Source organism: Mobula hypostoma, chromosome 2, assembly GCF_963921235.1.
Source record: "Mobula hypostoma chromosome 2, sMobHyp1.1, whole genome shotgun sequence".
Lineage (NCBI taxonomy): Eukaryota > Metazoa > Chordata > Chondrichthyes > Myliobatiformes > Myliobatidae > Mobula > Mobula hypostoma.
Genome location: NC_086098.1, coordinates 35963919 through 35991567, shown reverse-complemented (window position 1 = coordinate 35991567; position 27649 = coordinate 35963919). Strand labels below are relative to the sequence as shown.

The window sequence follows — 27649 nt, the reverse complement described above, 5'->3', positions numbered from 1 at the left end:
TCCGCTGACATCGCCACACATCTTTCCCCATTGATGAAGAGCACAATAACCAGCGGTTTTAAGTCAATGAAGACAACTCCTCGGTTTTCCCTTTTTACATTTTTATTAATTTTGAAACCGCCACGACAAAGCAATAGCTACTGTCAAGGGCAGTATCTGCTCCCATTCAGATTCTTCTGACATAGAGCCAATGGTTATAACTATCATCAGAAGAACAAAAGCAGCTGTGAGCCAATGCTTCTGGGCATCTACTTTTCAGTCTTCAAGCAAACAAACACAATCTCTGATATAATACTGTGGCTGCACACACCCAGCAGCTTGTTATGATGTTACGGCATGATCAGTCAGATTCTATTTGCAATTGGGCACTTCTTGACATTTTTCTGTCAAAACAACACCAGTCCTTTGAATTTCTCTGAATTACATGTTATTTCTGTAACACCTGCACTAGCTTGCTGAGTTCCTTTGGATTTTCTTTATTTATCTGTAATTCAAAGTAAGCCCCTCCCACCCCGGTCTAGTTCCAGGAATAGTTATATACACAAGGCATCACTTCCAAAGGAGTGGGAGAAATCTAGTTGGCTTCATTCACTCACACATTCTCCACTTTGGCAGTGACAGATAAGGCTGGCATCAGCTTCTTCCAACTTGGAAAAAGACCATCTGTGCTTCTGTCCACTTTCATCCTGACAATAAAAGAATGCAAAGGCACAAAACTAGAATGACAGCAGAGGGAAGCATTAATCAGCACCTATTCAGTTTTGTTTCTAGCATGGAGACACAAGAGATTCTGCAAGTACTGGAATTCTGGGGCAACACACTCTCACAAAATGCCGGAGGAACTGAGCAGGTCAAGCAGCATCTACAGAGGGAAAAGAGCAGTTAACGTTGCAGGCTGAGACCTTTCATCAGACCTGATGAAGGGTCTCAGCCCAAGAACATCGAATTCTCATTTCTCTCCATTGCCTGCTCTGCTGAGTTTCTCCAGAATTCTATGTGCGTGTTCTTTCTGCCAGGGTTCAGTGGCGTGGTACCAAGCCATAATCTCCAGGAAAGACAAAATTCTTTTCAAAATCTCTAATTAATTACTAATAAGCTTTAAATGCCGCTGCTGGAAGTTCTGATTGATATTGCACAAGAGGATTGGACTTGCGTAGATTGCTCAGTAATCTGCCAAGGCCAATGGACGATGCAAAGCCGGTTGTAAGGGAAAGGATGACAGTTGGCAGCAATGGAACCACTTCTGGGATAAATGGCTGTTGTTAGAAGCAGGGAGAAAACTAAAGGTGGAGTGAGGGGTGGATCCTAAATAGAATTAAACATACTTCCCTAAATTTTACAACAGCATCTTCAATATCCCAGGTAGAGAAGTTACAGATGGCCTTACCAGCAAAACAACAAAACAATGGTGATTGATTAAAGTGGTGATTTGTTCTTTCAGAATTGATATGCAAATACTCTAATTATCTTACAAATCTCATTTTTCTGTTTTGGCTATTGAAGAGTCTGACTTCCATTCTCCTTGGCCTTGTAAAACTTTGGTCAGTTTTCCCACTCCTCCATTCAGATAGGCATTGTATTCTTTCGTTTGTGTCTGCTACAATGACCTTGCTTCATTGCATCTGAGAAACCCACTATATAATTGGTTAATCAGCTTATCTGATGTCTTCCTTGTTGCCAAATGGTATCAAACAGAGGAGACCCACTGAAGGATCTGTGAGGGCTGTTTTCTTTTGGTGTTACTGACAAACACTGTTCCCATATCTGATCACAATATCTTCAAGGTAGATTTCAGAACAATGGGCCATTTTTTCCTGGGCAAATTTATTTCCCTAACCCTGGCAGGTGAGAGAGAAAATTCCAACCACATTGACGTCCTTTAACAGTTCAGAGAGTTCCAACTAAGTCAAATGACCAATGTTTGGTCTTAAAGTACTTCATGTTTCCTTCCCACCTTCATATCAAATATAAATCCCATTCTACAGGTGATTTAAAGTATCACATAAACCCTCTTAGCCTGGTCCGATGTTGTCTTGTCTCCAGCTATCGTTTTGGGCTTTGCCTTCTGACTCGGGGAAGGTGATTGTCACAAGAACAGTGCACAATTCGCTCCCCATCTTGTTTTGCAGCAATATTAAAACTATAAATAAGTACTTTAGTTGTCGTGGTTTTACAATGTCCCACAACAATAGCTTTAATAGTTACATTTCGACACAGTGGCCATAGCTTTCAGCACACTGAAGTTCCCTCAGACTACTGGGGGCATTTTTTTCAATCAGCAGATGTGGGGACAGTGAGAGAAGCAGAATTATTAATTAAAACAAATACAATTGTTGAATAATCCACCTCTGATTTTCACTCTATTCAGATAGTTGTATGTCTTTCTTCCACCTAGCATCTCATATCAAAGATGTGATCAGTTTGAGGAACTCGCTCTGTGGGGAATTGGGAGCATGAACTCACTCACTACTTCATAGTGCTGTATTTAGGTTTTAACCTCTTCCTGACTGCACATATCCTGGGATCATTTTCCAGCAGCTCAGAAGTTTATGTGTACAGTATTCCTTTTTAAGTAATTGCAGTGCATCGTTTGCAGAATTTGTTAAATTTCAATTTTTAAAAAATGTTTACTTTAAAATTGAATGTGATTGTCTTTAAAGGGTTAAAGCTAATAAGGTTGTTGGGGATGGGACATGTATAAAAGTAGTTGCCCCATTATTGGACTCCCCATGACAGTTTTACTATGTGTAATCAGAGATTACTTTAGGATAAGCAAATGACTTCTAGTTATTGATTAAACATGGTCTTCAATAACATACCAGCAGTGACATGACTACATCCCAGGATTTTCCATGGTTTTCTCTGACCCCTACCAACAAGGATAGGAACATCAACCACGTAGAAACGGCAGCAAATCTGCTTCCCTCTCCAATTTACACAACATTCTGACTTGGAAACATAGGAGTTCCTATGTCATCGCTGGGTCTAAATCCCAGAATTCCCTCCACAACAGCATTTTCCTCAGGACTGCGGTCCACCACCTTCTCCAGAGCAATGAAGGATGGGCGATAAATGCTGGCTTTGTCAGTGATTCCCCACATCACAAAAGATGAATAATGAAAAAAAAATCTCAGCTTGCACTCTTCCCAGGCTTGCCATATTGGCGATCAGGAACTTACTGTGCAGGACTGTGGTAGCAGTGATACAGAACGGAGCAGTGACCTATCACACGATTGGTCCAAAGTGTTGGACGTCATGGTGCTGTTTCTTCCCAGGCTTTTAAAATCGTGTGGGGGATTTTCAGTGATCTGTCAAGGGACTTTCCCCTTGTTCACCATGCAAATTACTATTGACTATTTTGGACTGAATTTGAATTTGTGCAAGCTGATAGTTGAGAATGAGTCTGTTCTTTGGAGGTTAGCTACAGGCACACAGGGAGGAGGGGTGGGGAGGCTGGCGTTCTCCACTGCTAATGGTGCTCCATTGCCTCTTTCGTCTGTTCATGGGGACTGGTTGGGGGTGGGGGGGCGGGAGGTCGGCCTGGCGTTTGGGAGGGTCTGGTGAGACCACGGAGACTACATGTTCTTGGAGAGGGATTGATAGCAGCAGTAGGAGGAGTGGGGAAAAGAAAGGAGGGAGTTCAGCAAAGGTTTGGGTAGAGATGTAGGGTTCAGGGAGTAGGCTGCGAAGGCAGCATTTGGAGGAGTTTTTACTTAGAGATATGGCAATGAGCTCACTCTGCTCAATTGCACACCTATGACCAATTAAACCACTAACCTGTACATCTTTGGAATGCGGAAGGAAGCCAGAGCCCCCAGAGGAAACGCACGCGGTCATGAGGAGAATGTGCAGATTGTAGCGGAACTGAACCTGGGGGAGGCTGTAAATCATTACACTAACCACTAGGCTAGCATTGTAGGCTTTGAGAGTAACCTGAAGAGTGGGTTATATATTTTAACTCAAGGCCCCCCCCCCCAGGTCTGTGTACCCCTATGACAAGCTCACTCAGGACAAGAAGTCTGGGGTTTGCCTGCCATTTCAATAGCTCATGGAGACATGGTGTGGAACTTGCATTGGGGTTGCAAGGTTGACTTAACACCAGGAAGTGTTGAATCCATATTCATGAACTGCCTTGACTTAACCTGGAGATGTTTGGAACTTTGAGCTGATTCAAACCCCGGTCAGATACCAGTGGAAAATAAAGCATCACGTTACCCAGTTTCCAAGCTGTGTTTCTCCTGTCAGTGGGGGAAAGATATGAACAACTCTGCATGAATTTCAAAGGAGATTCATATGGGATGGGGCATCAGAATCTTCAAAATGCACGAATTCATTAGGATTTGTCCCATTGGCTACATGCTAACTAAAAGCCTAACTCTTCAGGGATATCAGGATCATAAGATCATAAGACATTGGAGCAAAATTAGGCCATTCTGCCCACTGAGTCTGCTCCTCTATTCATCATGGCTGATCCATTTCTCTCTCAACCCTATTCTCCTGCCTTCTCCCCGTAACCTTTCATGTCATGACTAATCAAGAACCTATCAACCTCTGTCTTAAGTACACCCAATGACCTAGCCTCCACAGCCACCTGAGGCAAAAAAATCGTACAGATTCTCCATCTTCTGGCTATAGAAATTCCTCCTCACTCTGTTCTAAATGGATGCCCCTCTCTATGCTGAGGCTGTGCCCTCTGGTCCTTGACTCCCCACCATAGGAAACATCCTCTCCACATCCACTCTATCTAGACTTTTCAGCATTTGATAGGATTCAGTGAGATCCCCCTTCATCCTTCTCAATTCCAGCAAGTAAAGGTCCAGAGCCATGAATGTCTCCTCACAAGCCTTTCCTTACCAGAATCATTCCCGTGACCTCCTCTGAACCATCTCCACTGTCAGCACATCCTTTCTTAAATAAGGGGCCCAAAACTGCTGACAACACTCCGTGAGGCCTCACCAGTACGTTATAAAGCTCCAGCACTGGTGAGGCCTTATAACAGTGAGGCTTTGTAAAGCACTGGTGAGGCCTCAGTTGCCTTTAGGTGTCTGATACCTTAATTAAGAGGCAAATGTAGTGGAAGCAATATGGTAATTCCTCAACAAACTGGATAATGGAAAAATGCAAATATGGGGAATCTAAAATAAAAACAGAAACTGCTGAATCACTCAAGAGAGGTCAGACAGCATCGGTGAAATGATAAACAGAGTTAAAATTACAGGTCCAATGCCCTACACGAGGACCAGGAAATAGAGAAACACAAGTCTGAAGTTGCAACGAAATGGTGGGCACATGGGGGTGGGGAATAGATAGAAGCAAGAGAATAATTGTGAAAGGGTGAGGTCAGGGTTGCCATGGGGATGAGTAATGGTCGGTAGGTTAATGGCAGCAGTCAGACAGTGACGACACAAGCAATGGAGGATAAAATGTTGCAGGTTTGTTGGACATGTTCAGCAAGTCAGGAGGTGACCATGGAGAGAGGAGAAATGGAGCCAATGTCACTTAGAAGAGAAATAGCGGTTCTGATGCAGACAGAGAAAGCAAGCTACCTCAAACTATGCAATTTGATACTGAATGTGAAAGGCTACCCAGTGTGCCAGTTCCAAAGCTGAGGTGTTGTTCTAAGTTTCCAGTGGGCCTTACTCCAAACGGTGCAGGAGACCATAGGCAATAGTGCCACACAACAGGAAACTGAGGATTACTACTGTAGACTGAATGCAGGTACTCCACAGAATGTTCACCAAATCTGCATTTGGGTTTTCCACTGTCAACCTATCACAGATATTCACTCCCGCTCTTCTCTGCAAATTAAAGCAAACTTGTTTTTCCCTCTTCCCCGGTTCTAATATGAAGGGTACTAACTCACTTCCTCTTTCTGCAGATGCTGCCTGATGCACTGAGTGGCTCCAGAATTTTCTGTTTTTATAACTGGATTGACAGTCTCAGGTTGGGTGAATTATTTTCCAGCAGTAGTGGCACAGCAGTGGTCGTGGCAGGTAACCTTTCCTGCTGACAGGAATTCGTAAAAACTAGAGGGAGGGAGTATAACACCTCTCCACAACTCCTGATTTCCCAAGTTGCTAAAGTTGAAAAGGATCCTCAGTAGTGCCCTTTTGAAATCAAAGTGCTTTTGGACCAGGAGTTCCCAACCTTTTTTTATGCCATTGACCAATACCATTAAGCAAGGGGTCCATGAACCTTAGGTTGGGAAACTCTCTTTGACATTCTTCGGGTCTGATGACCAACAGAGTCCTGTGTTTGATCAAGGGATCCCCAGATAAGGCAAAGTGACTTTCTGTAGCAAGCCTGGATAAAAAGAGTGTGATAATCTTTTCGAGTTTCCCATGTTTCTGATCTGCACCTCGATCACAAGGAGAGGACTGAACCATGTAACCTGCTGATACTCACCCTGCAAGGGTCATTCCTGTTACTGATGGAGAAATACCACACCAAGAATTGCTGTCATCGGGAGAAGCTTGGAGGAAACGGGGAAATAGAGTAAAGGGGAAAGCAAAACATTGAGGAAAAAAATCAGAAAAGAGAAAACTATTCAGCCTTATTCAGCTGTTAAATGCAGTTAAACAACACACGATGCTCTTAGCACAAAGAAAACCGTCTAGAATTGATGTTCATTTTAGTCACGCCGATGAGCTTGAGAGGAGCCGACAGAGAGAAGGCATTGGTCACTGGGAAGTCACAGAGCAAATCCGACAGTTCATCCCGCTCCTCCAGCTCATAGGTGGCATCGTTAAGCATCCGCTGGTGCAAGTGGCAGGTCTGCTCAATCTTCAGCTTGCTGATTTCGTTGCGAAGGCGCATCAGTTGCCTGGCCAGCTGTTGGTCTTGCAGACGCATTTCTGTCTGTTTTTTTTTGTTTTAAACAAAAACTCTGAATTATTATAGTAACAAGCAGCAAAAACACATCAATACCGCATTAGCAAACAGGCACATTTCTGGCTTGCTGTAGTTGGCAAAACAGCCATTACAATGTTAGTAGCGTAGTTACACTACATCACTGAAGACAGGTCTGAGGAGTTTTGAAGGTTTTCCATAACTTATACAGTAAATTCTAGTTTACATGCAGTAACTGAGAAAAAAATTGGGAAGTATCCCCAGAAATAATTGAACTTTTCACCTTCAATAAATATGCCATCAAAAAAGGTTGATGGCCTTTGTATATAGAAACATAGAAAATAGGTGCAGGAGTAGGCCATTCGGCCCTTCGAGCCTGCACCGCCATTTACATGGCTGATCATCCAACTCAGAACCCCGCCCCAGCCTTCCCTCCATACCCCCTGATCCCCGTAGCCACAAGGGCCATATCTAACTCCCTCTTAAATATAGCCAATGAACTGGCCTCAACTGTTTCCTGTGGCAGAGAATTCCACAGATTCACCACTCTCTGTGTGAAGAAGTTTTTCCTAATCTCAGTCCCATCTTCTTATGTCAAATTTAAGGACAGGTGGAATTGAAGCCAGAGTAATTATAACAACGAGAAACCTTGCTGCCTAGCCCACCGATATCATTCACTCAGCAAACAATTGCTTCTTAGCAAATACCTTCTTAAAAGCATTGATTTCTTGTTCCATGCCTTTCTGTCTAGCCGGCTTCTTGTTGGTGAAGATATCCATGTTTCACAGATCAGCAACTTATTTTTTTAGATATTTAACTTTTGGAATGTAACTGAATTGCAATTATAACTTACTGTCTATTACCAAAAATGTAATCAAATAAGACCGTAAGCTATAAGATGGTGGAGCAAAATTAGGCCATTTGGCCCATCGAGTCTACTCTGCCATTTCATCATGGCCAATCCATTTTCCCTCTCAGTCCCAATTTCCTACCTTCTCCCCGTGTCCTATCATGTCCCGACCAATCAAGAATCTATTAACCTCTCCCTTAAATATTCACAAAGACTTGGCTTCCACAGCTGCCTGTGGCAAAGAATTCCACAGAAACTAATTACAATGTCAAATTAACAATGTCATTAAATAGGATGTAATACTTTAGACTAAAATTTGCATCAATATAATATGCAAACTCAATTGCATTGCTACTCATTTCAGTCATCTGTTGATATCCGATTGCAACTGGCTAATGTAATGTTAATTGTCAATGCCTCAGTATACAGAAGGCTGCAGTTCTTAATGGTGTACATGTGCTTTACAGATGCTTTACATGTGCTTTACTTCCTTTGCTCTCAATACTTTTTCCTTTCTTCATTCTTGATTCTTCACTTGTCAGGGTTACCTGTTGCTACTCTTGTCATCTACCACCAGATTTTAAGATTATTTATTTATTTTCATTCAGCGATACAGCACAATAGCAGGCCCTTGCAGTTCAACGAGCCCCCGCTGCCCAATTATGCCTCCATGAACAATTAACCTACTAACCCCATACGTCTTTGGGATGTGGGACGAAACCCACACAGTCAGTGAGAATGTGCAAACTGCTTACAGACCACAGGATGAAATGACGCAGGGACAGTGGCGCTGTAGAGCGTTATGCTAACCGCTATGTGACTGCGCCACTCCAAGTTCCAGCTCTCAAATATTATTCATCTTTTTCCCTTCATAATTGCAGGTCTTCACTCAACTTTCTCTAGCACCAGTCAAGGATATGAAGTGAAACCAAGGGGCGGGTGGAGAAAATGAAGGTGACAAAAAACTGAATATAAAAATAATTCAGCCCCCACAACTGCAACAAAATAAGATGGCTAATATCAGCAAATGAAAGATTACAGTTCTGTCTGGGAGAAAGACACCTTCTTTCTACTAAATGGTTTGCATTCATTGTGTAAATTTTCAGGTAAAAAAAAGGAAGATCAGGTTAGATGGCCCTGGAGTCTTCTACCATTCAATAAGATCACAGTTGTTCTCATCACTGGCCTCATGTTGACTTCCTTATCCGAATCCTGTAACTCTATTTCCCTGTGGGTTAAAACTTTATCCACTTCAGCTTTTGGTAAATGACAGTATTGTGCTTTAAAGAAATGGCTATTGCCAGTAGCAATCAATTGCTGTGAAAAGAACTGCTCTTGATCACAAGGTGTGTGAGAGTGTGTGGTGACACTCTGTTAAAACTATCATCCCTTCCATGATGCCATGGGATAAGCACCTTTGATGTGATATCTCCTGGGCAAAGTGAGCTTTATTTTAAAGAGGGGATTGAATCCTGAGCTGGCTTAAGGCAAATGCATTATGCTCAAGACACACAGGCCTGCTTTACAGTTGATCTCACAGTAAACAAGTGGTTTAAGTAAAAATTTAAACCGCCAAGATTTGAAATTTGCCATTTACAAAAAAAAGAAAGAAAATCAATTTGCCCAAGTATTATTCAAATTTCAGCAATAAATAACCTTGAGGAGAAACTGAAAAGGAAAATGAAAGAGAATGTATTTAAGCTTACCAATTCCTTCCTGAGCCAGTTCAATGCCTGGTCGATATTTTCAAAGCCACTAAATTTCCCTGGAGTCAAGCTCCTATCCTTGTCAGAATTCTCACTGAGTTGCTTTTGTGCTTTCTTGAAGTTGCTGGGGTCCTCACTGGGTTTCTTTGTAACTGCAGGCTCTTGGTCATCCAATGGCTTTGTGCTTTTCCAGTCTTTCCCTTCCAGATTGGCTTTCCACTCTAGGTAAGAAGGCCTTCTGGTTTCAAGTCTCAGTTTCTGGGTCAGTGCTTTTAAACTCCTCAGGTGATCATCAGTCTGACTCTCTGGGTTGTCCTGTTCATCTTCGAAAAGACTTACTTCAAGTTTTGGCACAGACCAGGAGGCCATTGTGCCTTATTTACAGCGTAGCTGTTATCTGTAATAGAGAACAGAACCTCACTTTTTTAAAAAACTAATTCATTAAGACATTTCAGAAGTTCCAATGTTAAAATTCCTCAATTTATGAGATTATTATTAAAGTAAACAAGATTACCTTAAGAACTAATTTTATTTGGATTGTAAAGAATCATAAAATACAGCATTAATAATGATCATTCAGTGTATAAATATCAATATTATGTATTTTATAATGCTCAATATAAAGAAAACTCAAAAAAGCTAAAGATGGTAAATAACATAATCTTTTTTATAGTGACACCTTTACGTTTATGAAGATTGTTTACTGACATAAAATTCTGATGATCCTGGTAGTCATGAGTAATGGAAACACATTCAAATTTTTGAACCTACACACAGATGGCTGTCGTTTCTGCCTGCTTCCTTTAGTGCCCAGCAGGCCACAGACTCAGTACACAAACACTCAGCTGCAGGTTGCCTGTCTTAACTGACAACAAAATCTACCGTGGACAGAATTCATTCATCATTGTAGTAGTCCCAACAGTAAACAGCATCACTGGATATTCTGTTGTTTGACTCAGTACACTTGTTTACCACCTGTCACTGTTGATGCGATTGCAATAGCAAATTTGGACTCTAAACTTGCAGGCGGCAAACGTCTTCCATGTGGCTGAGTATTCCTACCAGAAAGCTGCCATGCCATTACATTGGAATAAAAAACACCAGGACGTTTATGGATGCTAGGAATTTACTTGAGCACTCTCCCATTAAGCACACTGACTTTATCTAAAGATCAATAGAAACTCAGATTAATGACTATCTGGACTTGCTGGTCAATTGAGAGTCGCCAAGGAAATTTCCAGTGACAAATGTAGGAATACTTAAAAGAGAACAAGTAGATGGAATTTAGAAATAAATGAAGTTTTATTTTAAATAATGTAAAGAGAAGAATAAATTATCAATATCATCACTGGGACTTATTGGGGTGTTTTGTTAATTGGCTGATGTAACTTCAGTGTAGGATTGATAAACGAACCTTTTATCTCAGCTGGGGTTTATCATCATTTACCTGTTAACAAGAAAACTCTCAAGGAAGCATAAAGCAGATTTAATACTCAACAACTAAAGGTGGCCAACATCTTCTAGATTTCCTTCTTGCAGAACAGTGATTTGTAATAATATTCCACCTGTAAGTTTGTGAACAATGCACTCACCTGGTAGCTTAAGGCAAGGTGACAAAGTACAGTGAAAGTTTTAACTGCTTAGCGTGCGTAGATAATTAATCTGCCACTGAATCTCTTGAGCACAGCTTCAATAAATTTGAGGGTGAGGAATGATTTGTGAATGACTGGCAGATTCAGCATCAGTTTTCAGTGGTTGTGGTGGGGTAGGTCATGAGCCTCTCCCTAAAGTGGAATCCCATATTTTCTTGGGCAGCCGAATTATCTTTCAAACCTGTTCTGGTGCTGCCTGATAATGCTGCTTCAATATTAGCTTTCCATTGGCAATAGCTCCCAGAATCCTGTTAGCGATTGGAGGAATAGTCAGAACTGCAGAATTGGGTGTTGCGACGGCCAAGCTCTTTGGAGAACACAAGCATCATTCACTTTTGTTTACTTTTCGAACAGATGGCCACTATTTGAGTATTTAGTTTACCTGCCATATAATTCTTTATTTTACAATTAAACATTATCCGTTATCAGGAATGAGTCTTGTGGGAGAGTCCGCTGTCAACCCAAGCCTGAAATCGGCTGAAGAAAGCCCCTCTGCTTCAGATACTCCTGTACTTAGCACAGGCTCAGTTTTAAATAGGCTGTTAGTAAGCGTCCACTAGTCCACCGAAAGCAGAGGTGCTCAGGTCAGGATTGGAGGACACTGATTAAGAGGTTGATTATATCTGCCTTCACCCAATACCTTCTAGCCTCTTTCTCCTCCCCCACCCCCCCCAACCTTTTATTCTGGCATCTTCCCCCTTCCTTCTCAGCCCTGAAGAGGGGTCTCAGCCCGAAACTGCTTATTTATTTCCATAGATGCTGCCTGACCTGCTGAGTTCCTCCAGCATTTTGTGTGTTATTCAGGATTTCCAGCATCTGCAGACTTTCTTGTGTTTATGATTTGCTGGTAGACCTTGGTTTGTTGAATTTTAATGGCTTAATCAATTTAAAATTTGTAAACATTTATCTTTTATTTATTTAGTGCGTCCTTTTTTGGGGGTATTACCCTTTACAGTATAATTTTTGTTATTCTTTATCTGAAAAATGTTATTTCATACTTCTACATGCTGAATGGCATCCAACTCCTACCAGTCTAATGCACTAATTATGTCCTCATTTGTCTATGAAGGTTCTCGTAATCCAGGTCACTGCATATCAAGCAGTAGTAAATCAAGGTAACTGGACTTGCTGGTTGTCTAGATGTTTTGCCACTCATCTGAGAGGCTTCTTCAGTTCTGATCCATGGTGGGTAGTTTTCTGGTTTATAAACTCCGTGAGTTTAATGGTATAGCAATCACATGGGGGTTGTTAAGAGTCATAGAGGTAATGAGAGGGTCATTAGTCTCATCTTTGCATGAATGGAGGTGTGAACTGTTGTTAAGATGTCAGGGTAGAGATGTTAGGACTGCACTGTAAGTAGTTGATAGGTGGTGTTGTACCCACCCCCTCTGTTCAGGGATGGTTTTTCCAGCTTGACAAAAATTTCTTCTTTATCCCCTTTTTCAAACTATCAAGAGCCAATCTTGATGCCAATTTATATTACAGATCCTCTTCCTGTGTATCATTCATATTCCTCCAACCCCTTCAAGTTCATACAGCTACCTAAAAGCCTCTTAGATTCCACCAGAACTTCCCAATTTCACTCCTAAACTTGGAAACCCACTCTAAGCATCTACCATTCTCTGCTTAAAAACTTTCCCCGCACATCACACTTAAACTTCCCTCCTCTAACATTAAAAGTATGCCTTCTAGTTTTGCCATTTCCATCCTAGGAGAAAAATTCTGTCTGCATTATTCATGCTTTTCGTAATTTATAAAAAATCTCTGTTAGGTCTCCCATCAACCTCTGAAGTTCCAGGGAGTCTGTCCTATCATTCCTTATACCTGTAGCTCCTACCAGTTATACCAGGCAGTATCCTGGTAAACCTCTTCTGCTCCCTCTCCACATTTTTCCTATAATGGGGTGACCAGAATTAACACAGGACTCCAAGTGTATAAAGTTTTATATAGCTGCAGAATAACTTTATTACTCTTACACTCAAAACCCTAACCAATGAAGGCAAGTATGCCATATGTGCGGACAGAAACTCTCCTGAGTATTTCCAGCACTTGTTGCTTTTATTTCAGAATTCCAACATTTGTCAATTTTGCTCTCAGATGATAAATTAAGTAAGGTTTCTTGCCAATTTGTTTCCTGAAGGGATCTGCAATCTGTGGCTCACATTGCTCCAGTTCCTCACCTTCATTCATAACGTGTGTCTAGACCTGAATTAGCCAGGCTCTTCAATCAACATCATATATAACAGAGAAAAAGACCCTGGAACATTTTTAATTCCATTTTCACAAATGGTAAAGTAGAATGACTCTCAAAAGGTCATTAGACAAGGATTTAGATTTAAATAGTATGAAAAGAAAGAGTGAAAAAGGGAAAATGGTCAAATTGTTCCAGTTGGGGGGTTAGTAAAAGTAAGAAGGACTGAATGACCTCTGAGGTTTTATACACTTCTGAAGTAATCATTTTAAATATTTTCTGGTTGAGTCACTAACACTGATTGTTTTCAAAATAAGTCTCATTCAGTTTCATAACTTATCTAAAATGTATACAGTATATGAAAACAATTTCCTGCTTATAAATCTCTCTGTATTCCACTTATTGAAAATTTTTTACAGAGATCTTTACTTATTTGTCTATATCCCAGTGATTGAAGGGCTTCCCCACTCTTCTGTTCCCCTCAGGACAACCTTTTCATCTCAGTAATTAATCTATACTGTATCATCAACAAAGAGCAACATCTTTCCATGGGTAAGAGATGAAACTGCACACGAGAAAACACGTACAAAAAGAACTTGCACAAAAACAGCAAGATTCTAACCTTATTGCAACAGAGTTCCACAATCCTTCCCAGCTGTAGTGGCACCTATATATCTAGATGTTTACTGTTTTCTATGTGAACACATTCAGATCCCTCTTTAAACAATTTAACAGTTTGTCATCATTTCTAAAACATGTTTGCTCTGATCTTTTTAAAAGGGACAATCTTAATTTTCATCACACTATATATTCAATGCCATCTTCTTCCTACAGAAATTTCTGTCCAGATTCTTCGTCAAACTCTGCAGTACATCCTTCTCACAGCTCCGTTCATCTCAAACTTACTTAGCCTCCATTTTTAAGATTTTTACTATGGACAATTCAATGTATACTGATTCATATGGCAAAAATGGGCCAACCGAAGGATGATGCATTATTCATACTTTTGTTTTCTTTCTATCAATCAGTCTACTGGTCTTACTACTGCAAATCACAAGCCTTATTTCATAACATAAGCTATCACAGCAAAATACTTTTGAACAATACCCAGCACTTAATTGGTCTCCTTGTTAAAGGCGTCAGATGCAGCAAAACATGAAAACATTTTCATTTTATGAAATATGCCTACTCCACCCAAACACAGTAAAATGCTCTAAAACCACCGTGACCACTTGTGAATATCGATTTCTAGCACTTTCCGATAACCGATGTCAGGCTCTCGGGTTTGCATCTTCTTTCTTTCCGGAAAAGCATCATTATGTTCACTGATTTTCATTCTATTAGAATCATTCAAGAATCCCAGAATTTTTTTCTCTCTGAAGATCATCACCAATTTATACAGCGAATTTTGGAAATCATCAGTTACAGGGCATTTTATTTGCATTTCGCTAATGTTAATTACTTCAAGTTCCTCAATTAAGTTCATTGGCTTCTCGCTATTTTTGGTTTGTTGTACTGTTTCTTCTACCATGAAGCAAAACAAAATATTTGTTTAACGTTTTAGCCATTTCCTTCTAATCTTAAAATACAGAATGTTCTACTCCCAGTGAATGGTACACTTAAACCTAATTTTACAATGAGAGATCTATAACTAGTTACAAATAGATTATTAAGATTTAGGACTGGCATGAATCGCCCTTGTTCGTTTTCTTTAACATGGAAATATTTGTACTCACATGCTTTAAATAATAATACTCTTTTAAACGGTTGGCAAAGATATATTTCGTTCTGAGTGCTGGTTGATACAGTATTAAGATTCTATTATTGCAAAAGCGGGAGGCAATCCTTTGTAGTGAGCCCCCACATGGCATAGATCAGAAATGACAGACACATTCGGGTGGTGTGGCAAATGACAGTTTCATGGGTGAAGTGCTGCCCGCCAATTCTCACTCCTTCAGTCTCCCCCATGCTTTAGATCCTGTAAAACTGGAAAGGTTTTGTTTAGGCAGGTAAAAAAGCACATGGAAACAAATCGGACTGCCCCTTCATTTCTTACACTTACCATTCTGTTCACAAGACCCGGAAAGCAGGCGTCCCTCCGAATGCACTGAGAGAGAAGGTGTGCTCACCTGCTTTTACTGGGGGAAGGAGCTGTGCCCAGGGTCCATGATGCAGCTTCCGGATTGCACCGACTACCTGCAGCCGGCGGCGAGAGCTTCTTCTCAGCACGAGTCCCTGGAAAAAAGCTGGGATTTCTGCGTCAGGGCCGTTGCTGGGAGACCGCAGAGGGTATTTAGCTCCAGTTATTCCTCAGCTCCTCGTCTGTGTGTGTGTGTGCGGTGCAGACTCCTATCTGTCTCACTCCGACAGGGAATGCAGCACTAGCTGCCCGGGTCCTAGCGCCTTCATGTTACTGCCTGTTCCAGTTCTGGTGAGTCAGTGCACACAAAAACCGTTTTCAGGGCAGGTCTCGGCACGCAATAAAGAACATTTAGATTCTTGATTTTAATGCCTTGTTGACTATTAGTTAAATTTAGTTCCCGATTTTTTTTTTATCTTCCTGAAGATCCTATTCACTTGGACCAATATATTTCCATACAAACTTCTATTCGTTTCTGCTTTGAAATTTTGCCATGTTTTCGTCCTTTCTAAGCGGCATGGCGGAAGAGTGAAATGGACGATATTGAGTAGGTAACAATTTTTACAATCACTTCCATTCCTCACTTTCACAAATTTAACAGAAGGAGGTGGAACTGTGGCCCTGACCTTATCCGAAGATGGATCTGAATCTGAATCTGATGAAGTTCCCGAATTGCTGCTCTGCCTGACATTAACCAATACCGTACTTTCAGAGAATAAGCCTAAGAGTCCGGTCCAAGTGGCTGAGTCATTCGCTTAAAAGTAGTGGGAATGTTTTATCTTCTTTTCTAAATAACACGTTTTTAATGGATGGAATATATTCTGTAATGTAATTCAACACCATCCTGCAGAAAGCACTAATTTACCAGTGGATGAAGCTGACAATTGAAGGGATAGCTACACACCTGGAAATAAACTGAATTTGTTGCTCAAAGTAATGAATGTTTCGTTAAAATTAAACCTTGCTCTTGGATGCTTGACGTAGCTTTACACATGTTGTATCTCTGCAGCTGCTTGGGGATCAGTTTGCTTGATTCCTATTTTTAACTATTCTGAAGTACAAAGTAAATTTATTACTTTAGTTCATATATCTCACTATATACGACCCTGAGGTTCATTTTCTTGCAGGAATACTGAATAAATCCACAATAGAATAATGACCATAATTAAATCAATAGAATCAAGAATCTGATGGTTGAGGGGTAATAACTATTCCCAAACCCGGTGGTGTGACTCCTGAGGCTCCTGTACCTTCTTCCGGGTGGCACAATGAGAAGAGAATATGTCCTGGGTGATGGAGGTAAGGGTGTCCCTAATGATAGATGCTGTTTTTTTTTGTGAAAACGTTTCATGTAGATGTGCTCAATGGTGGGGAGGGCTTTACCTGTGATGGACTGTACCATATCCACCACTTTTTGTAGGATTTTCCATTCAAGGGCATTGGTGTTTCCTACCAGGCTGTGAGGCAGCCAGTCAATATACTCTCTACTACACATCTATAGACGTTTGTCAGGGTTTTAGATCTCATGGCAAATCTTTGCACACTCCTAAGGAAGTAGAGACACTGAGGTGTTTTCTTCATAATTGCACTTACATACTGTGCCCAGGACAGGTCCTCTGAAATAATAACACTGAGGAACTTAAACATAGAAACATAGAAAATAGGTGCAGGACTACGCCATTCGGCCCTTCGAGCCTGCACCGCCATTTATTATGATCATGGCTGATCATCCAACTCAGAACCCCGCCCCAGCCTTCCCTCCATACCCCCTGACCCCCGTAGCCACAAGGGCCATATCTAACTCCCTCTTAAACATAGCCAATGAACTGGCCTCAACAGTTTGCTGTGGCAGAGAATTCCACAGATTCACCACTCTCTGTGTGAAGAAGTTTTTCCTAATCTCGGTCCTAAAAGGCTTCCCCTCTATCCTCAAACTGTGACCCCTCGTTCTGGACTTCCCCAACATCGGGAACAATCTTCCTGCATCTAGCCTGTCCGATCCCTTTAGGATCTTATACGTTTCAATCAGATCCCCCCTCAATCTTCTAAATTCCAACGAGTACAAGCCCAGTTCATCCAGTCTTTCTTCATATGAAAGTCCTGCCATCCCAGGAATCAATCTGGTGAACCTTCTTTGTACTCCCTCTATGGCAAAGATGTCTTTCCTCAGATTAGGGGACCAAAACTGCACACAATACTCCAGGTGTGGTCTCACCAAGGCCTTGTACAACTGCAGTAGTACCTCCCTGCTCCTGTACTCGAATCCTCTCGCTATGAATGCCAGCATACCATTCGCCTTTTTCACCGCCTGCTGTACCTGCATGCCCACTTTCAATGACTGGTGTATAATGACACCCAGGTCTCGTTGCACCTCCCCTTTTCCTAATCGGCCACCATTCAGATATTAATCTGTTTTTCTATTTTTGCCACCAAAGTGGATAACTTCACATTTATCCACATTAAATTGCATCTGCCATGAGTTTGCCACTGGTTTCCTCCTCCTGAAGACAATAATCAGCTCCTTGGTCTTGTTGACAAGGAGGAAGAGATTGTTGTAATGGCACCACTCAGCTGGATTTTCAACCTCCTTCCTATATGCGGATTTGTCACCACCTTTGAGTCAGCCTATGACAGTAGTGTCGTCAGCAAATTTGAGTATGGCATTGGAGCTGTGCTTTAGCCACACAGTCATAGTGTAAAGTGAGCAGGGGTCTAAGCACACAGCCTTGTGGTGCACCTGTGTTGATGGAGATTCTGCAGGAGATGTTGTTGCTAATCCAAACTGACTGGGGTCTGCAGGTGAGAAAATTGAGGCTCGGATTGTGCAGGGATGTGTTGAGGCCAAGGTCTTGAAACTTATTGATTAGCTTTGAGGGGATGACAGTATTGAATGCTGAGACAACAGGAATTCTGCAGATGCTGGAAATTCAAGCAACACACATCAAAGTTGCTGGTGAATGCAGCAGGCCAGGCAGCATCTTTAGGAAGAGGTACAGTCGACATTTCAGGCCGAGACCCTTCGTCACGACTAACTGAGGGAAGAGTTAGTAAGAGATTTGAAAGTGGGAGGGGGAGGGGGAGATCGAAAATGATAGGAGAAGACAGGAGGGGGAGGGATGGAGCCAAGAGCTGGACAGATGATTGGCAAAAGGGATATGAGAGGATCATGGGACAGGAGGTCCGGGAAGGAAGACCATGGGGAGGGGGGAGAACCCAGAGGATGGGCAAGGGGTATAGTCAGAGGGACAGAGGGAGAAAAAGGAGAGTGAGAGAAAGAATGTGTGTATAAAAATAAATAACGGATGGGGTACGAGGGGGAGGTGGGGCATTAGCTGAAGTTGGAGAAGTCGATGTTCGTGCCATCAGGTTGGAGGCTACCCAGACGGAATATAAGATGTTGTTCCTCCAACCTGAGTGTGGCTTCATCTTTACAGTAGAGGAGGCTGTGGATAGACATGTCAGAATGGGAATGGGATGTGGAATTAAAATGTGTGGCCACTGGGAGATCCTGCTTTCTCTGGCGGACAGAGCGTAGGTGTTCAGCAAAGCAGTCTCCCAGTCTGCGTCGGAAGTGTAAGGGCATGTGTAGCACTTGTTCCGCTTACAAGGATAAGTGCCAGGAGGAAGATCAGTGGGGAGGGAGGGAGGGGGGGACGAATGGACAAGGGAGTCGCGTAGGGAGTGATCCCTGCGGAAAGCGGGGGGGGGAGGGAAAGATGTGCTTAGTGGTGGAATCCCATTGGAGGTGGCGGAAGTTATGGAGAATAATATGTTGGACCCGGAGGCTGGTGGGGTGGTAGGTGAGGACCAGGGGAATTCTATTCCTTACACTTCCTCCTTCTTCACCATTCAGGGCCCCAGACAGTCCTTCCAGGTGAGGCGATACTTCACCTGTGAGTCGGCTGTGGTGATATACTGCGTCCGGTGCTCCCAATGTGGCCTTTATATATTGGCGAGACCCGCTGCAGACTGGGAGACCGCTTTGCTGAATGCCTACGCTCTGTCCGCCAGAGAAAGCAGGATCTCCCAGTGGCCACACATTTTAATTCCACATCCCATTCCCATTCTGACATGTCTATCCACGGCCTCCTCTACTGTAAAGATGAAGCCACACTCAGGTTGGAGGAACAACATCTTATATTCCGTCTGGGTAGCCTCCAACCTGATGGCACGAACATCGACTTCTCCAACTTCAGCTAATGCCCCACCTCCCCCTCGTACCCCATTCGTTATTTATTTTTATACACACATTCTTTCTCTCACTCTCCTTTTTCTCCCTCTGTCCCTCTGAATATACCCCTTGCCCATCATCTGGGTTCCCCCCCCTTATCTTTCTCCCCGGGCCTCCTGTCCCATAATCCTCTCATATCCCCTTTGCCAATCACCTGTCCAGCTCTTGGCTCCATCCCTCCCCCTCCTGTCTTCTCCTATCATTTTGGATCTCCCCCTCCCCCTCCCCCTCCCACTTTCAAATCTCTTACTAACTCTTCCTTCAGTTAGTCCTGACGAAGGGTCTCGGCCTGAAACGTCGACTGTACCTCTTCCTAGAGATGCTGCCTGGCCTGCTGTGTTCACCAGCAACTTGAATGCTGAGCTATCGTCAATAAAGATCATCCTGATGTATTCATCTTGGCTGTCTACATGTTCTAGGTTTGAGCAGAGAACCAGTAAGATGACATCTACTATGGACCTGTTGCTCCGGTAGGCAAATTGGAGCGGATCCAAGCTACTTCTCGGGCAGGAGTTGATATGTTTCCTCGTCAACCTCTCAAAACACTTCATCGCTTTGGATGTAAGTGCCAGTGGATGATATTAATTGAGGCAAGTTATCACATTCTTCTTGGGCACCGATATAATTGAAGCCTGCTTGAAGCAGAAGGGTACCTCAGTGAACACTACAGCTAGATGATCTCTCTCTCTCTCCTTGCTTTCTATTTCACATTTCCCATTGGTGACCCTGGCTTAGACCCTGCAGTTAGTTGCAAAGTAACAGTACTTCCCTGGGCTGAACCACGAAAGCAGCCACCCATAAATATGGAATCAGCTAGGTTTGGATTTTGCTCTTCTCTGTCGGCGGGCTCCATCACCCATTGTATTATTTGTGTCAAACTGCTGTGATGGCATCACATGGAAATATTCTCACAAGCTGTAGACCAGGAAGTAAAAGGCACAATTTTTGAGAAACACTTTGAACGTAGAAAAATTAAAGGAAATGACAACTGATTCATAATTACAAGGTTAAAGTGATACTGCGATACTTTTTAAATAAACCATTTAAGTTCAGAAGAATCTGTTGAATGCTGTTAATATTTACTGTGAGGGAATAAAAATCCACAAATATAAAACTAATATTTGAGCACCAGAAAACTATTATAACCAGTATACTATTAAAACCCCATTTATACCTCATGCAACAAAGTTTAATACTTTTACAGTAGCAATAAATGCCTTCGATTTTCATCAGATTCTGGAATTTGGAAAATTGAAGTTGTATAGATTGCAAAATAGCATTTCCTATTGAGAAGCAGCAAATCGGTATTAGTAATATCCAGATTACCATGATTAACTGTGCAAAATGTACTACGGAGATTGTTACCAATTTTGCTGTTTAATGACAAGGGTGCAGTGCAAAACCAGGCATCATCTGCAGCCATGGGGGTCATCTGCTTCTTCGGGGGTTTCCAAGCTGGGAACCACAGACACCTTGCTTAAGGGTATTCGTCCACAGCATGAAAAGAAAGGTTGGGAAGCCCTGGCTTGAGCTGAATGTATGCTGAAAATATCTGGCTCATTTTCTCTGACACCCCTCTTGGATCCCAGTGGCAAATTCCCCACTCTTACCTCTTCTCTTCTCGTCACCTGCCTATCATCTACCCCGGAGTCCATCCCCTTCCCTTTCTCCCATGGTTCACTCTCCCCTTCTATCAGGTTCCTTCTTCTCCAGCCCTTTGCCTTTTCCACCTATCACCTTACCTCAGTCCTTCCCTCCCTCCCCCCACCCAGCTGGCTTCACCTATCGCCTTCGAGCTTATACTCCTTCTTATTCTGGCTTCTTCCCCTTTCCAGTTTTGCCCTGATGAAGGGACTCGGCCCAAAGTGCCAACTATTTATTCATTTCCATAGATGCAACCTCACCTGCTGAGTTCCTCCAGCATTTTGTATGTGATTTTGGATATTGAGTCTCAAATGGGCTGTAGCAATTTCTTTGATGAAATCCTTCATTAAACTCTTGCAACAGTTTCATTACTCTGCTTGGCATATTTGCATTCTTAGCGTCTTATTTTTAAAACATAAGGGGAACTTCCAGTATTATGCATTTTCCATCACAGCAAACCCTTTTACTTTCATGTGTGTTACAACTCCACTTTATGTCAGCTCATTAGCCACTAGAAGTATCATCCTGAGTCCTGTCACTCAAAATTTGACTATTACAATGCTCTCCTGGGAAGTGTTATAATCTTTTTATTAAATAAACTCCATCTTAAGCCATTTGCTGCCGCCCATGTTTTATCTCTGAGGTATTCACTGTTCAAAGAAGCAGAATTAATTTGACACATAAACGCATAAAAACTGAAACCAGTCAGTTTTTTAATATTATGCTTCTTATTAATATTTTTGGTGTTTTCCAGGAATATCCTCAGTGCAGATGGAAATTCAAATAGGGATTAGTTCAGTTTGTGTCATTCTGGGGAGAACAAAATTAAAAGTATTGTGAAGAGGTTTAATTGCAACAGAGGGAAAAGCCTGCACCTGCCTTTATCTATCTAATCACTTCTGTAAATCCAGGTACATCCAGGTGAGGAAGTCATTGAAGAGATTCCAGGTCAGCAAGATGGCAGTAATTGATATGCCCCATGACTAGATACGAACAGAAGGTTAAAACGTTCTGTAATAGGAATGATACTGCCATTGTCAGATATTTATCTACATAAAGCTTATCACCTGGTACATAACAACAGGAATTCTGGAGATGCTGGAAATTCAAGCAACACATATCAAAGTTGCTGGTGAATGCAGCAGGCCAGGCAGCATCTCTAGGAAGAGGTACAGTCGACGCTTCAGGCCGAGATCCTTCGTCAGGACTAACTGAAGGAAGAGTTAGTAAGAGATTTTAAAGTGGGAGGGGGAGGGGGAGATCCAAAATGATAGGAGAAAACAGGAGGGGGAGGAACCATGATCCTCTCATATCCCCTTTGCCTGTCCCATGATCCTCTCATATCCCCTTTGCCAATCACCTGTCCAGCTCCTGGCTCCATCCCTCCCCCTCCTGTCTTCTCCTATCATTTTGGATCTCCCCCTCCCCCTCCCACTTTCAAATCTCTTACTAACTCTTCCTTCAGTTAGTCCTGACGAAGGGTCTTGGCCTGAAACATCGACCGTACCTCTTCCTAGAGATGCTGCCTGGCCTGCTGCGTTCACCAGCAACTTTGATGTGTGTCACCTGGTACATAGCAACATTATTTAATCCACTTTTTACCAAATCATTAAACAGGTTGTTCATTTGTGCAAACAGAATCATCCAGTTCCTGGTTCCAATCCTACCTCCTGTACAAGCTCAATTTATATCTAGAAAACATGTCCAGATCTTCTAGGTGCCAGCATTTTCCCTAGACAATTCTCCATGTTCCTTCCATTGTTGTGCTTCCATTGGGTGTTTGCCTAGTAACGGAGATGGCCAGCATTCTGAACCTGCAAAATTTCTGCTGGCTTCTGTGCCGAGCATTAAGGTCTGTAGCTAGTGTCTCCACCCTGATGCTGACTGGCTCCCATTCAACCATGAAATGATTTGAGAAGATAAGTCTTGTTTTCATTTGATATTCTACATGATGTCTGAAATTTCTAAAGCTTTCTTTTTCCAGCAATAAGGTACCTATGGATTCAGATATTTAGCCATCAATGTTAACACAGAATATCTGATTTCTAATTGCAGACACTGTTGTAATGTATGAAAATCTTCAATCAATTTTCACATAGGAAGATTCTGCAAATGATGCAGTTTGAGGCCTCTGTTGGTCAGGGTCAACCACGGATGCTGTGTCCTAGTTGTCATGCTTAAGCCAGGGCAGTACGAAATGGAGAGCATCTGTTGCCTATGGAGGAGGCTCCCCCCTCCACGCAGCCGATGAATCTAAAGGATCGGCCAAGACTGATACATTTTGGCACCAGCAGCATCGCAGAAGTTGCCAGTCAGGGTTAAACAACGTTGGACACCTTTAGGAACCCCAGCTTTGGATCTTTCCTCATTGTTTACTCCCGAGGCCTTCCCCACGAGTGGGTAGAATCGCAAGGCAATGAAGGTTTGAGGTCAGAGTTGTACTTCTTCTAGATAAGCTGCCAACCACGACTGACAAGCTTCATCTGCCTGAAGTGATTGGTTTTAAGGCTACAGTAACTCGCCTTAGTCTCTTTTTCTGTCAATAGAAATAGTTCTGCCGTCCTCAGTAGCTAAGCCACATGTGAAGGCGAGGAGCTGGACTTGGAGGGTATTTGAGATGCACGCCATTGGGAGCATTTAATAGGTAGAGGGAGCTTATCCTCACTACCACCAACTGCACTCCCCCGCCCCCCCAACCCAGCTATGACAACTTTAAGGATCCAACAATATATCAGCAGATATTCTGTTCAAGATTTGGCGGTTAATGCTACAAAATGAGGAAAACTTCCTGACATTCTTTCAACCTACCCAATGTCTTTTTTCATGTTAAGGGAACAAGATCTCGGTTTTCTGATACATCTGCAAGATAGCAGCTTTGAAGTGCAGCACTGAATAAGGATTAGGAGCAAACGTTTCTGGCCTGCAAGTTCATCTCAAAACAATAAAAGTTATAGGAAGTCTTGATCAAATTGCAAACTGTTTTGGCTACATCATATCTTACAAATGTAAGTATGATGCCTACTATTAACCATCAAATGCAAGAAATATTCTCACACACTGGAGGTAGTCCAGATAAGAGCTGCAAGACTATTGTTCTCATCTGAAGAATGAGTATAAAGATTAAGGGCCAGATTACTGAACAAAACATTATAACTGAACGCTTCACATTTTGGAAAACTTACCTTGTACATCTGGTCAGTTCAGTCCAGACGAGCTGATGGAAATGGGTAATCACAGTGGCAGTGTGGCTTATAAAGGATAATCAGGAGACTGCTAGAATCTGGGGGTGCTCAAAGAAACTGAAGGGCTGAGCCATGGAAGGAGATGGGCGGTGTTGCAAAATTAGAAGTGGGGAGGGAAGCTACATGAGTGGCAGTGCAATGGAAAACCACTGACTGAGACGCTGATGGAGACAGAAATCCTGCCCCACATTTTCAAAGTTCATGGATGAGCACAGGACCAAGGACCAAAGGCTGGACAATGAACACAATCTGCTTTGACAGCCAAGGACACGAACAGCTGAACACCACTGTAAGTTTTTATAACAGTATGAGAATATGAACTTGATGGCTGGATGGGATGTTGAGGTTTTGTATAACCAGCTTCGAACTGAAATAAGTACTGGTAAGGTTGGAGAGAGCCAGTGCAAGTGGTAGAGTTGGTTATAGTTACAGCGTTTGAAAGAAAGTTGGACAGGTTCGTGGATAGGAAAGGCTTAGAGGGATATGGGCCAAATGTAGACAGATGTGATTAGCTCAGGAAGCTTGGTTGACATGAAAAAGTTGAGATGGAGGGCATGGTTTTGTGCTCTATGACTCTCTGACTAGAAAACTTTTGGTGAGGGACAAAGCCAATGGTTTGCTTTCTAAATGTTTAAATAGAAGAGACTGCCACTTGGTGAAAATGATCAGTCAAACAACCTGACCTCACACGGGAAACCCAGTTAATCCTACTGCCACCTAGTGGTGGTTTAAGAACGTCAATTGCAAAGGCAGTAAATATACTGCAATATGGATTAAACACCCTCCTCTGGAGGCCCGTGGAACTATCACTAAAGTGGTATGGTTAACAATGACCCAACAGATCCTAAAACTTGACTAATGTGACGTCTTCCTCTTCCAGGAGGGTAACTTGCCAATTTATGACAACAAGTCCTATGGTAGGATCACACTAACATCTGCAGCTCAAGTTTTATTCTGTAGAAACCATTGGACTAGAACATAATTTTCCTTAAAAAATAATAATTTATTGTTTCAAAATAGATTCAAGAACCTATCACCCTCAATGTCCCCAAAGCGCTCCCAAGGTTTTACCAGGCTGCTGGTAGAAATTGCCTTTGGCATATTGGATACCACCTTCATCCATACTTTGAGCTACCTTTGCACAAGCAGGTCACTGATGCAAGCTGAAGGAGATACGAGTACGCTGCTGAAAGTTCCAGGTGACTTGCCAGCCAGCTACCATGACTTAGGATCAATAAATTATATTTTGGATAAAGGTAGTGGGTTGATTATATTGTTGGTCTAATAATCTTGAAGCAGCCACAAAGACATTCAATTTGCATCATGGTAGTTTGTAAATCTGAATCTGAAATAAAGAGCTAATATCCATATACAAATCCAGGACAATGTTGGATTGCTGTGAAAATTCAATTGATTTAACTATATTCTAATTCCAGACTCATATCATTGCAGATGGGCAGAAGTGGAATTTGCTCCTGTTAGCCTACTTAGAGAGCTGCCTTGACCTTGTTTTTTGCCAGTGAGTCCAATCACAACAGAACACTCTACCTTTGAATCATGTGGAAGATTGACTCACAATTTCATTGGTTATGAATCTGTTTTCCAGGAGCAATGTTATGCTGCTTATCTCTGATGAGTTCCTTCAGGTTTGAACCAACTCAGTGATGAGAAGGACCTCCTTGCAAATGCTCCGCACATTCAGTTAATGGGCCAATCAAATGTACACTGAATAAATGACCCCACTGGTTTTGATTTGTCATTTTGTTCACAGTGATTTATAACTAACTAAGCAAATACAGAGTAAGATTGCTGTGAAGTTGGGTGTTACGTATCTAAACTGCTGATTATCACATTTGCAGAAAAAGCTCAGTGTTACACGACTGATTCGTTGAAAGCATTTAACTGTGTTAGAAAAATATACTCAACAGTCTTCAGGGTGCCAGCATTTCTATATACTGGAATTTTTTATCTTGGGCCATCTGCTTATGACATCACTATAACATCACTAATGAATGCACTTTACTTCACAATCTATTAAATAAGATTCAACATAAATATATACTCTGTGTTGATATTTTCAACATTAATTTCTATGCCAATAAATTCTTGCTGGAGAAAAAACAAGTTTATTCAGATTGCAACATTAATTTTTGTAAATGTCAACTAACTTGTTAATTAATGTTGACTGTCTAAAATACCTGAGTTAGTTAAATTGTGCTAATTGGCATTTCATATTATTGCTTATGGTTTTAAGTAGGTTGGTTACCACTGCCTGTTGTATTTGGAAGTTCTGGATATGATTGGTTAATGAGATTCTACAGTAGTATGGCACTATGGTGACAAAACTAATATACAAATATATTAAATGAAGGATAAAAGAAGTTATTCGGGTAATCCTATCTGTTTGATGGACAAATAAGCATGAATAATCTCAATGATTAATTTCTATATGCTGGCTCTCTGGATAAATCTAACAAGGGACCAAGCAGAGAATGGGCTATTTTAGATCTTGAGTAAAGAGAAATGTTTAATCAATAATCTGGTAGTTATGAAGCCTTTAAGGGAATATTGATCATAACATGTATATAAATATTGGAAAATTTTTCATTCAATCTGATTCTATCATCATAAACTTGCATAAAGCAAACTACAAAGGCATGAACTCTTAGAGAATGTACGATCATCAGCCTGTGTGAAATTTAATCTGCACCCTTATGCTTTTTGTCTTTCGTTCTACTGATGCTCCAAGATGTAATTAAATATGTAAAAAAATATAAGATCATGAATTTTTGGGAAAAAAAGAAAGACAGAGGAAAGGAAAAATGGTGAGATATTGAAAGGTATTCAGATGTAACCAGGTGCCTTTGCATAGGAAGTATTGAAAATTATCATGCAGGTTCTGCAAGCAATCAGGCAGGCAAATGGTATGCTGGCCTTTACGCAGAGAATTTGATAATCAAGGATACTTGGCTCCAAGCATTTGGCTGTGCAGAGTTTGCAAGTGGAAGATTGTGTACTGGTCTGCTGCTCTCAATACCCAAGAACGAAGTTTGCTAGATTGATTCCTCCAATGTTAGGTTTGTTGAATGACGAGACACTGATTCTTTCAAAAGTTTAGAAGAATGGGAAGTGATCTCATCTATC

At 41.8% G+C, this 27649-nt stretch overlaps 1 protein-coding gene and 1 long non-coding RNA gene across 4 annotated transcripts; one reads left to right on the top strand and one right to left on the bottom strand.

The window, feature by feature from the left end:
* Positions 1 to 15612, bottom strand: fam167ab (family with sequence similarity 167 member Ab). Of its 3 annotated transcripts, none has more exons than XM_063035500.1 (3): positions 15311 to 15612; positions 9406 to 9802; positions 1 to 6858 (listed from the first exon to the last, which is right to left on the bottom strand). In XM_063035500.1, the coding sequence occupies exons 2-3, from the start codon at positions 9772 to 9774 to the stop codon at positions 6595 to 6597; spliced, it is 633 nt and encodes a 210-aa protein (XP_062891570.1). In that variant the 5' UTR covers positions 9775 to 9802; positions 15311 to 15612; the 3' UTR covers positions 1 to 6594. The 3 variants fall into 3 exon arrangements, with proteins under 3 accessions (XP_062891570.1, XP_062891562.1, XP_062891578.1); XM_063035492.1 differs by having other exon boundaries at positions 15378 to 15610; XM_063035508.1 differs by lacking the exon at positions 15311 to 15612 and adding an exon at positions 14985 to 15124.
* On the top strand, positions 15587 to 26866 carry LOC134339147 (uncharacterized). The gene is made up of 3 exons (XR_010016350.1): positions 15587 to 15679; positions 23319 to 24794; positions 25958 to 26866. It is a non-coding gene; the product is annotated as an uncharacterized LOC134339147 (long non-coding RNA).
* The last annotated feature ends 783 nt before the right edge of the window (positions 26867 to 27649 follow it).